This window comes from Cottoperca gobio, chromosome 24, assembly GCF_900634415.1.
Source record: "Cottoperca gobio chromosome 24, fCotGob3.1, whole genome shotgun sequence".
NCBI classification, from domain to species: Eukaryota; Metazoa; Chordata; class Actinopteri; order Perciformes; family Bovichtidae; genus Cottoperca; species Cottoperca gobio.
The window spans coordinates 1,994,397-2,006,836 of record NC_041378.1 but is presented as its reverse complement, the minus strand read 5'-3'; the positions used below and the strand labels follow the sequence as shown (position 1 = coordinate 2,006,836).

At 42.1% G+C, this 12,440-nt stretch overlaps 2 protein-coding genes across 3 annotated transcripts; both read left to right on the top strand.

The window, feature by feature from the left end:
- Window positions 1–91: 91 nt before the first annotated feature.
- LOC115028920 (uncharacterized) lies at window positions 92–3,530 on the top strand. Of its 2 annotated transcripts, none has more exons than XM_029462850.1 (6): window positions 92–334; window positions 570–595; window positions 1,323–1,514; window positions 1,613–1,815; window positions 2,411–2,468; window positions 3,061–3,530. In XM_029462850.1, exons 1-6 carry the CDS (start codon window positions 297–299, stop codon window positions 3,192–3,194), a joined length of 651 nt encoding a protein of 216 aa, XP_029318710.1. In that variant the 5' UTR covers window positions 92–296; the 3' UTR covers window positions 3,195–3,530. The 2 variants fall into 2 exon arrangements, with proteins under 2 accessions (XP_029318710.1, XP_029318711.1); XM_029462851.1 differs by having other exon boundaries at window positions 282–334; window positions 511–595.
- Window positions 3,531–6,051: 2,521 nt separating this feature from the next.
- LOC115028921 (uncharacterized) lies at window positions 6,052–11,112 on the top strand. The gene is made up of 6 exons (XM_029462852.1): window positions 6,052–6,185; window positions 6,421–6,446; window positions 8,428–8,619; window positions 8,718–8,920; window positions 9,516–9,564; window positions 10,603–11,112. The coding sequence occupies exons 1-6, from the start codon at window positions 6,148–6,150 to the stop codon at window positions 10,698–10,700; spliced, it is 606 nt and encodes a 201-aa protein (XP_029318712.1). The 5' UTR covers window positions 6,052–6,147; the 3' UTR covers window positions 10,701–11,112.
- Window positions 11,113–12,440: the final 1,328 nt, after the last annotated feature.

Below are 12,440 nucleotides of genomic sequence, written 5' to 3'. Positions count from 1 at the left end.
GTACCTCCGCGGACCCCTTGGGGGTCGCAGATCCTCTGTTGAAGACCTATGGTCTATAGACAGTAATGTGTTTGAAGCCAACACCTAAGTAAAGTAAAAGCTGCTCTCACCTACATGCACATAGTAACCAGCAGCTCTGCAGTGACTCCTTCCTCCTGCAGCCTTCATATCTGATCTCTTGCTAAAGACTAAAGACTTGTAAGCACCTCCTCCTGTGATCAGCTGGAGAACACGTTGCATGTCAAAGCGAAAGTGAAAGTCCCTCACTGAAGGGGAAATATTCGTCTGAGACAGACATGAACGAGACATTTCAAAGCAATTATCAATCTATTCCGTAAGTAAGCATCTAAAAAAGGTTTTTAATACTCCACTGGAGGCTGTGAGCAGCGGAATCTCTACCATGCTTCGGAGTTACATTACAGGTTATCGGTAACTTTAACTCTGTTTCCTGGGTTAGCACTAGCTTGTGCAGAGCAGCTGTGACAACGGAGTTTTTTGTGATGTTTATAGGCCTACACTCCGTGTTCAGCTTCAGATTGAGTGAACTAAAGGTTTCTTTATCTCCTCAGAGACATGGACCAGGAAGGGCAGATCGGTGAGAACGTTTACTGTTTTTATAAATGACCTACACGTGGTGGAATAAGTATATTTCTTTAAGTATTGCACTAAAGAACACATTCTTGGGTATTTCAATTGTATGCAACTTTATACTTCCACTCCACTACATCTCAGAGGTACACGTTGTACTTTTTACGACAGCTTTAGTTTCTTTACAGATTAAAAGTCTTGTTTATCCAGATGTGGTGATTTTGCACATTTAAGTACAAGATCTGAAAACCTTTTTCACAACTGCTGTTGCTCTGTCAAGAGTACAATATTACAGTATTATAGAATACTCCCCATCCTGTGGGGGAGCAGGCATAAAAAACACACAATAAAGTGCAAAACATATAATTTAATTATCACATATATAATGTAAATGTAATTATTCCATTTTATATCATGCATTTTATTTCATTTTTCAAAATAAAATACCCTGCAGACTAATGTAAATACAATGTTTACAACAAATATTATTTGTATTATATTATTGAGGACCTCTGTTATAGAGAATAAATTACATTTAGTTATTGCAATAGGTAACATTTAAAGCTGCTTAATTTATTAAAAAAAATATTATAAATGGATCATTTGGATCGTAATATTATGGTGGTGGTTGTGAAAATGTAACATTGTGGTTTTAAGTTGTTTGATTCTCCTACATCTGGGTTTGGTGGTGTGTATGCACACAACTATATGAACTATATCTTCTCTGTGTTTAGTGCCATGGAAGAACTTCTTCGTCTACTTGACTGGAAAAACCAACGATGCTCATCTGGACTTTGTTGGAAAACTGGAAGACGTGGGCCAAAACGAGGTGATCTCTCCTGAAGACAGTGACTACCTTCTGGTTTTCTGTCCCATCACTTCACGAGTTGGAACAGACATCGACGAGGCACTGCGCCACATTCCAGGTAGCAAATGTTTGGCTGATTTCATACTGATGAGTCAAAGGTATACGTATATCGCTTTTATATTTTGATATGAATTATTTTTTTCTCTGTGCTTACAGTTGGTAAACGAGCAATTCTGGTGGTGATGCATCACACCTTCAACCCTGAGCATGTTGTAGCTGCGAGCAGCAGACAAGTGCAAAACCAGATGGTCTTGCTCACTGTGGACTGTCTGTTCTATAACGGCAACCTCCTGAAGTGTAACCGCAATGACATCGCGTGGCATGAGATCCAGAAGGTTTTGGGAGTTCCCCCTCCTCTGGTAAGCAGGTTTACACACGATCAATGCAGTGCACTGATATTGTGATATTAAAGGGATAGTTTGGATGTTTTATGAGGTACTTCTCCAGAGTCAGTAGATGAGGTCGGCACGGAAGCTAAGTCCTGCTGTGGACGGGGACGTCAGGAAAAAAAAAAGCAGTATCAGTTTAAGTGTACTCTATATTGAGAGAACTTTATGTAACTCTGGTACTCTGCAAGGTTAAATTACAGTTTATTTCAATGGACCCTGGTGGCTCTGGTGAGAACATACAGTAGATCAGAAACACAGACTGTTCAGCTGTCTGACAGCGAGGTAAAACGATGAAAATGTTCTAAATATAGCGTTCACTTGAACTGATGTTGCATTTATCTGGTGGTTCTTTCTTTTAGGTGGCTAATATATGTTTTGCTGCTCCGCCTGTCTGCAGCAGCACACAGCTAACTGTGGCTAACACACTGACTGTGGATAAGCACCTCAGACCACCCCACTCTAAGACATCCAAACTATCCCTTTAAGAGATAAGGGATCACCTTGTCCACCTTAGAAATGATTCAGTTTCATTATTACTAATTATTACTCATTTTCTTTCTTTCAGAGGTCTACCTGGTCCAATTACTTCATTCGTTGCATTCGTTGCATTCTTTCCATTCATTGTAAGTGTGACTGTAATCATGAACTCTATTCTATTCTATATGAAGTCTATTTTACACATCACTCATGTGGCCATATATGCACATTAAAGGAGTTATTGCTCTGTGTAATCCTCCTGACCATAGGAGCTGTGAAGTGAAAAGATTGCGTACAAAATCCACAGTTATCAATCTGTAGAAAAGTATTTTTTAAATGAAGCTGAAGCTGATATGAGGCTTCAACCGTCTGATTTAGTTTTAGGAGAGTTTGTTGTTTTTCATAGTTGTGTCAGAGAATGAACGTATTTGTACGATAATCTAGCGCTCTGTAGGATCAATAATGCCAAAAGTGCCGTACGAGTATTCGCGTTGTGGCTACAGTATGACGCACGATAATTATCCTTAAAATCCGATCATTTTAAGACTCTGGTACGACAGTTTAACATTTCCCAGTTGTATCAGAAACTTCCAACAGGCGTGAAAATAAACTGAAAGGACGGACAGAGAAAACCAACATTTAGTTTCCTTTGCATTAAGTAATAAAAACATGGGTATAAATCATGTCTGGTTGTAAATGATACCTGATGACTCATTGCTCTGTTTTTCTTTCTTTCAGGGTGCAAGAAGAATTGGAAGTGGCTTACTGCAGGAGGTATATTTTTGGGATTTGCGATCATTCCGTTGATTTGGAATTCAAGAATTTCAAGAGAAATAGAAGTCACTAACAAAACAGAACCCAAAGGAATCTAAAAGCTGTTTACAGTCTTGATTCTTAAATGTGTGATGCATGTTTAATCATTCAAACAGGACGATATTATATTATTAGGTTGCATAGTTCTGATGTTAAGCTGAAGCATAATACACGAGAAAGTGATGGAAGAAATACACGTCTGCCTTAGACATTAAATAAGTGACTGCATGTGGAAGATATGGTGGGAGAAAGTGAAATGACTTCATGTAAGTGATGGAGGACAGAGTTGTTGAGTGCGGATGTAACGCCGGGCTGCTGTAGAGTGTGTTATGTTGGGATGTGTGCGACTCATAATGATTGCTGCTACTTTGTGCTCATTAAAGTATTAAAATGATGTTTTCTGATATGTTGTGCATTAGAAGTAGCATATAATGGAAATACTCAAGTAAGGTACAAGTACTTACATATACGTATATATATATATATATATATATTCCAATATTCACTGACTCTTTAGCTGCTAAATGCATAACGTTCTTGTGTGAGTGCTGAGTAGGTAGTAAATCATCCAACTACACTTTATTGCCTTGTTAGGATTATTTAACTAATATAAAATGACGTATTTTGAACCTTCAAATAAGATTCATAGGTTATATTTACATAAATAAAGTGTCAGCAGAAATTAGTGTCTTTCTTATATAGACCAATGGTCCCCAACCACCGGTCCGTGGGTCATTTGGTACTGGGCCGCACAGAAAGATTGAATAAAAAAATATTTTATTTTGAAAAATCACCAGATACATCTGTCTGTGCGTCTATGTCTCTTGACATGTCAAGACGCTCGTCTGTCACGTGATACTTTACTTCAAAAAAATTAAGCCCACAAGCAACAATGAGTGAAAACAAACGTCTTTAAAGAGCTTTTTTGGAAAAGGGAAAAGACCCAATGAGGAGACATTTAAAAGACAACATCAGGAGTCACTTAGAATACGTGTTTATCTCTACAGGTGATTCTCATGCGCCGCTCTGCATAATATACAGGCTCTCACATATGGCAACAAAGCCTTCATAACTGAACAAGGACATAAAGAATTACTGATGGCCACCACATCAACACATGCGAGTGCACTGAGAGCGTCATACTTGGTGACTAACCGTGTCGCTAAGAGGAATTTATACTTCTATATTGAACCGGCTCGTTGCAGAGACACAAGCTCAGGGCTCCCACTAATTCAGCGTAATGGTGAGTTTTTTATGCACTTTATATTTGTTTTCATGCCGGCTGTATCGTTTTATTCCGTCATATTTATTTATTTATTATATTATTTATAACCCCCCCCCCCAAAGTTTGGGGACCGTTGCTATAGACGACATGTTTGAGTAAGTTAACAGTTAAATGAGTTAACTCCACATATAACCTGGTTTGGTTTGTGGGCAGGTCGACAAAAACATAAATACAACTAATGCAATAAATGCAAATACAAGTAAAAAATACAATAATTACTGAAATCAATCAGAGTCAAATATATGTACATACACGTATCAAGTATTACACCCTGTTACGACTTAGACACAGGGAAGGAAGACTCAAACGCACGACTCCGGACACAAATGTAAAGTGTAAAAAATCAGGCGCCAACATGGCTCAGAGAGAGGCCGAACTAGAGGCGGGCGGAGCCGTTCAGGAGGCCGGCGGAGACGCCGAACTAGAGGCCGGCGGAGAGACCGGGCTGGAGGCCAGCGGAGTTGCTCATGAGGCTGGCGGAGAGACCAGGCTGGAGGCTGGCGTAGTCGCTCAGGAGGCCAGGGTGGAGGTTGGGCAGAAGGCCGGCGGAGCCGCTCTGGAGGCTGGGCCGGAGCCACTGGAACTGGGGTCTTGACACTTGAGGGTGACACGGGGGTCTTGAGGGACAGGGGTATCACGGGGGTCTCGAGGGCCAGGTGGATCACGGGGGTCTCGAGGGCCAGGTGGATCACGGGGGTCTCGAGGGCCAGGGGGAACACAGGGTCTCGAGAGTCCGGGGGAACACGGGGGTCTCGAGAGTCCGGGGGATCGCTGGGGTCCCGAGAGGCGAATGGATTGCCGGGGTCTCGGGAGGCGATGGCAGCATGAGAGCTTGTTACATTCCTTAATGGCCTTACAAGAAAAGACAGATTGTGCAAAACTAAATCCTCAAAGTTAAACAAGTTATATTTACTAATGATGACACTGTAGTGTTTTACTGTGCAGGGCGTTAAGGCTGGTTTATAAAGTCATCAACTTAGTTTTAATGCTTGTTTGCTTGAGACCAGTATGAAATGCAGAAGTTGTAAAATACTTTGGATGCTTCTACAGGAAGTGAGTTTCTGATGTGTCTATAGACAGGAATGTGTTTGAAGCCAACACCTAAGTAAAGTAAAAGCTGCTCTCACCTACATGCACATAGTAACCAGCAGCTCTGCAGTGACTCCTTCCTCCTGCAGCCTTCATATCTGATCTCTTGCTAAAGTCTAAAGTAGGGGTAGCCAACGCGGTGACCGCAGGCACTTGGTCGCTCACAGGGGCCACGTGAGTCAATAAATATATTTACAAAAAATATCAGAGATGTGATAACTCTGACTTTCAAATGTGGAAATAGATTGAGAACATAAATAAATAATGTTTAAATATATCTGTGTTTCCTACCATGGTAAATCATTGTTAATAATCAATGTGAGGAATATTTAACATGTAATCAGACAGTCTCTTCACATATGAATATGTATTATTATTATTATTATTATTATTAATAATGATAATATTATCATTAAAGGTGAACCGTGCAACTATGTTATTCAGGAAGTTTGTATCAAACAAGTAGCCCTTCGTATTATTCAGTATCCTTGAAGTAGCTCTCAGTATCAAAAAGGTTGGTGACCCCTGGTCTAAAGACTTGTAAGCACCTCCTCCTGTGATCAGCTGGAGAACACGTTGCATGTCAAAGCGAAAGTGAAAGTCCCTCACTGAAGGGGAAATATTCGTCTGAGACAGACATGAACGAGACATTTCAAAGCAATTATCAATCTACTCGGTAAGTAAGCATCTAAAAAAGGTTTTTAATACTCCACTGGAGGCTGTGAGCAGCGGAATCTCTACCATGCTTCGGAGTTACATTACAGGTTATCGGTAACTTTAACTCTGTTTCCTGGGTTAGCACTAGCTTGTGCAGAGCAGCTGTGACAACGGAGTTTTTTGTGATGTTTATAGGCCTACACTCCGTGTTCAGCTTCAGATTGAGTGAACTAAAGGTTTCTTTATCTCCTCAGAGTCATGGACCAGGAAGGGCAGATCGGTGAGAACGTTTACTGTTTTTATAAATGACCTACACGTGGTGGAATAAGTATATTTCTTTAAGTATTGCACTAAAGAACACATTCTTGGGTATTTCAATTGTATGCAACTTTATACTTCCACTCTACTACATCTCAGAGGTACACGTTGTACTTTTTACGACAGCTTTAGTTTCTTTACAGATTAAAAGTCTTGTTTATCCAGATGTGGTGATTTTGCACATTTAAGTACAAGATCTGAAAACCTTTTTCACAACAGGTGTTGCTCTGTCAAGAGTACAATATTACAGTATTATAGAATACTCCCCATCCTGTGGGGGAGCAGGCATAAAAAACACACAATAAAGTGCAAAACATATAATTTAATTATCACATATATAATGTAAATGTAATTATTCCATTTTATATCATGCATTTTATTTCATTTTTCAAAATAAAATACCCTGCAGACTAATGTAAATACAATGTTTACAACAAATATTATTTGTATTATATTATTGAGGACCTCTGTTATAGAGAATAAATTACATTTAGTTATTGCCTCCCTGGTAAAGTCTACTCCAAGGTACTGGAAAGGAGGGTTCGGCCGGTAGTCGAACCTCTGATTGAAGAGGAACAATGCGGATTCCGTCCTGGTCGTGGAACAACGGACCAACTCTTCACTCTCGCAAGGATCCTGGAGGGGGCCTGGGAGTACGCCCATCCGGTCTACATGTGTTTTGTGGATCTGGAGAAGGCGTATGACCGGGTCCCCCGGGTGATACTGTGGGAGGTGCTGCGGGAGTATGGGGTGAGGGGGTCACTTTTGAGGGCCATCCAATCCCTGTACGCCCAAAGCGAGAGTTGTGTCCGGATACTCGGCAGTAAGTCGGACTCGTTTCCCGTGAATGTTGGCCTCCGCCAGGGCTGCGCTTTATCACCAATCCTGTTCGTGATTTTCATGGATAGGATATCGAGGCGTAGTCGTGGAGGAGAGGGGTTGCAGTTCGGTGACCTGAGGATCTCATCGCTGCTCTTTGCAGATGATGTGGTCCTTATGGCATCATCGGTCTGTGACCTTCAACAGTCACTGGATCGGTTCGCAGCCGAGTGTGAAGCGGTTGGGATGAGGATCAGCACCTCCAAATCTGAGGCCATGGCTCTCAGCAGGAAACCAGTGGATTGCCTACTCCGGGTAGGGAATGAGCCATTACCCCAAGTGAAGGAGTTCAAGTACCTCGGGGTCTTGTTCGCGAGTGAGGGGACAATGGAGCGAGAGATTGGCCGGAGAATCGGAGCAGCGGGGGCGGTATTACAGTCACTTTACCGCACCGTTGTGACGAAAAGAGAGCTGAGCCAGAAGGCAAAGCTCTCAATCTACCGGTCGATCTTCGTTCCTACCCTCACCTATGGTCATGAAGGCTGGGTCATGACCGAAAGAACGAGATCACGGGTACAAGCGGCCGAAATGGGTTTTCTCAGACGGGTGGCTGGCGTCTCCCTTAGAGATAGGGTGAGAAGCTCAGCCATCCGTGAGAGACTCGGAGTAGAGCCGCTGCTCCTTTACGTTGAAAGAAGCCAGTTGAGGTGGTTCGGGCATCTAGTAAGGATGCCACCTGGGCGCCTCCCTAGGGAGGTGTTCCAGGCACGTCCAGCTGGGAGGAGACCCCGGGGAAGACCCAGGACTCGGTGGAGAGATTATATCTCCTCACTGGCCTGGGAACGCCTCAGGATCCCCCAGTCGGAGCTGGAGGATGTGGCCCGGAGAAGGGAAGATTGGGGTTCCTTACTGGAGCTGCTGCCCCCGCGACCCAATCCCGGATAAGCGGTGGACGATGGATGGATGGATGGAATAGCGCTCTTAGATGCCCCTGACTTTTGCTCCGACAGCACCTCGCACGGAGCTCCGACAGCACCTCGCACCGAGCTCCGACGTTCTCCTACATCTGGGTTTGGTGGTGTGTATGCACACAACTATATGAACTATATCTTCTCTGTGTTTAGTGCCAGGGAAGAACTTCTTCGTCTACTTGGCTGGAAAAACCAACGATGCTCATCTGGACTTTGTTGGAAAACTGAAAGACGTGGGCCAAAACGAGGTGATCTCTCCTGAAGACAGTGACTACCTTCTGGTTTTCTGTCCCATCACTTCACGAGTTGGAACAGACATCGACGAGGCACTGCGCCACATTCCAGGTAGCAAATGTTTGGCTGATTTCATACTGATGAGTCAAAGGTATACGTATATCGCTTTTATATTTTGATATGAATTTTTTTTTTCTCTGTGCTTACAGTTGGTAAACGAGCAATTCTGGTGGTGATGCATCACACCTTCAACCCTGAGCATGTTGTAGCTGCGAGCAGCAGACAAGTGCAAAACCAGATGGTCTTGCTCACTGTGGACTGTCTGTTCTATAACGGCAACCTCCTGAAGTGTAACCGCAATGACATCGCGCGGTATGAGATCCAGAAGGTTTTGGGAGTTCCCCCTCCTCTGGTAAGCAGGTTTACACACGATCAATGCAGTGCACTGATATTGTGATATTAAAGGGATAGTTTGGATGTTTTATGAGGTACTTCTCCAGAGTCAGTAGATGAGGTCGGCACGGAAGCTAAGTCCTGCTGTGGACGGGGACGTCAGGAAAAAAAAAAGCAGTATCAGTTTAAGTGTACTCTATATTGAGAGAACTTTATGTAACTCTGGTACTCTGCAAGGTTAAATTAAAGTTTATTTCAATGGACCCTGGTGGCTCTGGTGAGAACATACAGTAGATCAGAAACACAGACTGTTCAGCTGTCTGACAGCGAGGTAAAACGATGAAAATGTTCTAAATATAGCGTTCACTTGAACTGATGTTGCATTTATCTGGTGGTTCTTTCTTTTAGGTGGCTAATATATGTTTTGCTGCTCCGCCTGTCTGCAGCAGCACACAGCTAACTGTGGCTAACACACTGACTGTGGATAAGCACCTCAGACCACCCCACTCTAAGACATCCAAACTATCTCTTTAAGAGATAAGGGATCACCTTGTCCACCTTTGAAATGATTCAGTTTCATTATTACTAATTATTACTCATTTTCTTTCTTTCAGGTCTCTACCCAGCCAAATTACTTCATTCTTTCCATTCGTTGCATTCATTGTAAGTGTGACTGTAATCATGAACTCTATTCTATTCTATATGAAGTCTATTTTACACGTCACTCACATGGCCATATATGCACATTAAAGGAGTTATTGCTCTGTGTAATCCTCCTGACCATAGGAGCTGTGAAGTGAAAAGATTGCATACAAAATCCACAGTTATCAATCTGTAGAAAAGTATTTTTTAAATGACTGTCGTTCTCTCTGTCGACGCTCATTTCAAGAGAATTTTCACGAAAAAAAGCGAAACTGCTCCAGAAATAAAAGAAGAGATTGAGTTGAAATGCTCTCGTAAGACCGATTCAAGACGTATAAGTGTGTTATGATCTTGGTTTCTGTATCCTGTTTTATTTTGAAATGTTCCCTTCCCCTTGTGTCATGTCTGGTATTACTTCCTGCCCTTGTGTTTTCTGCCTTTCTCCCCAGGTGTGTCTTGTTTCCTTCATCAGTTTCCTCCTGTGTATTTGCCTTTCTCTCCCAGCTGTGTCTCGTTCCCTCGTTTAGTGTCTGTGTGTATATATCCCTGTCTGTCCCAGTGTTCCTTGTGAGTTCGTCATCTAAGTGTCACCCCTGTCGTGCGCGGCTCCTCGTGCGCGGCTCCTCGTGCGCGGCTCCTCGTGTCTTCCTGGTTTGTGTTTTCAGTTTTATTTGTTACTTTGTACTTTTACTAGCTTTTTATAAAATAAAGCTCTCTTTTTGTTAGAACCTTGTCAAGTGTGCTGCATTTGGATCCTCACCTTTTCCCCACCGTGACAAAGTGTTTTCTAAAATTACACATTTACGGCGCGTTGTGGCTACAGTATGACGCACGATAATTATCCTTAAAATCTGATCATTTTTAGACTCTGGTACGACAGTTTAACATTTCCCAGTTGTATCAGAAACTTCCAACAGGCGTGAAAAATAAACTGAAAGGACGGACAGAGAAAACCAACATTTAGTTTCCTTTGCATTAAGTAATAAAAACATGGGTATAAATCATGTCTGGTTGTAAATGATACCTGATGACTCATTGCTCTGTTTTTCTTTCTTTTAGGGTGCAAGAAGAATTGGAAGTGGCTTACTGCAGGAGTTATTATAGTTTTGGTAGTGATGATCATTTCGATCTTGATTTGGAATTCTCAAGAGAAATAGAAGTCACTAACAAAACAGAACCCAAAGGAATCTAAAAGCTGTTTACAGTCTTGATTCTTAAATGTGTGATGCATGTTTAATCATTCAAACAGGACGATATTATATTATTAGGTTGCATAGTTCTGATGTTAAGCTGAAGCATAATACACGAGAAAGTGATGGAAGAAATACACGTCTGCCTTAGACATTAAATAAGTGACTGCATGTGGAAGATATGGTGGGAGAAAGTGAAATGACTTCATGTAAGTGATGGAGGACAGAGTTGTTGAGTGCAGATGTGATGCCGGGCTGCTGTAGAGTGTGTTATGTTGGGATGTGTGCGACTCATAATGATTGCTGCTACTTTGTGCTCATTAAAGTAGTCAAATTATGTTTTTCTGTCATAAGGAATAAATGATAATAAATCAATCAATGGGATTATATCATTTTTGTGTAGCTTGTCTCAAAAAAACAAATGTGATGAATTGACAAATTAGGTTTATGTCTCATAAAAGATTAGATTTTCAGTTCCCATCTCGGCTCACACTTTTTATTTGAATGTTCAAAAGTTAGACTTTAGCGTCCAACGTATCTCAGTTTACGCTTATGTTTCTGCTGGTAACAAGTTATTTAACCTGAGCTGATGCGGTGAGTAGCTTCTCATTTCTTAAACAACCATGTCGGAAGACACGCACACAGACTCATCCTGTGGTCGTGGAAAGGATGTGAATCAGTTTCAGAAGGGTCAAACTATTGGCCTGCATCAAGCAAAGAAAACAACTAAGGAGATGAAACTACTAACATCGGGTTAAGAACTGTCGAGCGCATTATTAAAGGAAGGATCGTGGTGTACCATCGTCTTCAGGAAGAAATGTGGTCAGAAAAAACTGTTGAACGATCGGAGATCACTTAAACGTTTGGTGGTATCGTAAGAAATCAACAGTAGATCTCACGGCTATGTTTAATAGTGAAAGTAAGAATATTTCCACACGCACAATGTGAAGGGAACTCAAGGGATCAGGACTAAACAACTGTGTAGCCATAAGAAAACCACTGATCAGTGAGGCTAATCAGAACAAAAGGCTTCAATTTGCATAAAGATCGGACTCTGGAGCAAGAAGAAGGTCATGTGGTCTGATGGATCCTGTTCCAGAGTGACGGACGCATCAGGGGGAGAAGAGAGGCGGATGAAGTGATGCACCATCACGCCTCTCTTGGTGGAAAATTAATGCAACTCTGGACGGAAATAAATGTTGTGACATTGCAGAAGCTCATCGATGACATGGTGAATGGGTGCCGTCCTCAAAGCTAAAGGCGGTCCAACGAAATATTAGAGTGTGCAATTTGTTTCTTGGACGGGCAGTGTATGCCAGGTTATGGTCACCTGCCACCTCAGGCTCCTGAAGCCAGCGAGGCTTAGTTATTAAATATTAAGCTACAGGTTCTGTAGGATGAAACACAGCATGGGTCAGCTCGCTGCCTGGTCTTTTTTCTAGCCGAGTGAGATATTGATCTTGAATAAAGGGTCCATATGCTCGAAACAAAGTGCATGCTGGGTTGTCAGATCGTGTCTGAAACCCCGACACAATCCAACACTTACGACCACTTCAGGAAGTGAGTCTACAAACAAGCAAGAGACACAGATTTCCTAGAGAGACGTTAGGGAGGAGAATATGTCTTTGAGCCCCACAGTTAGTAGTTGTTGATTGCACAGTGTATTGGCTACATACTGATGACACCACACCATCCGCGTTTAATTCG

Excerpts from the sequence above, each read along its gene's own strand:
- LOC115028920 (XM_029462850.1), top strand. The coding sequence starts at position 297 with ATGAACGAGACATTTCAAAGCAATTATCAATCTATTCC. Across the intron at positions 596-1,322 it reads GGACCAGGAAGGGCAGATCG|TGCCATGGAAGAACTTCTTC; the intron begins GTGAGAACGTTT and ends CTCTGTGTTTAG. Across the intron at positions 1,515-1,612 it reads GGCACTGCGCCACATTCCAG|TTGGTAAACGAGCAATTCTG; the intron begins GTAGCAAATGTT and ends CTGTGCTTACAG.
- LOC115028921 (XM_029462852.1), top strand. The coding sequence starts at position 6,148 with ATGAACGAGACATTTCAAAGCAATTATCAATCTACTCG. Across the intron at positions 6,186-6,420 it reads AGCAATTATCAATCTACTCG|AGTCATGGACCAGGAAGGGC; the intron begins GTAAGTAAGCAT and ends TTATCTCCTCAG. Across the intron at positions 8,620-8,717 it reads GGCACTGCGCCACATTCCAG|TTGGTAAACGAGCAATTCTG; the intron begins GTAGCAAATGTT and ends CTGTGCTTACAG.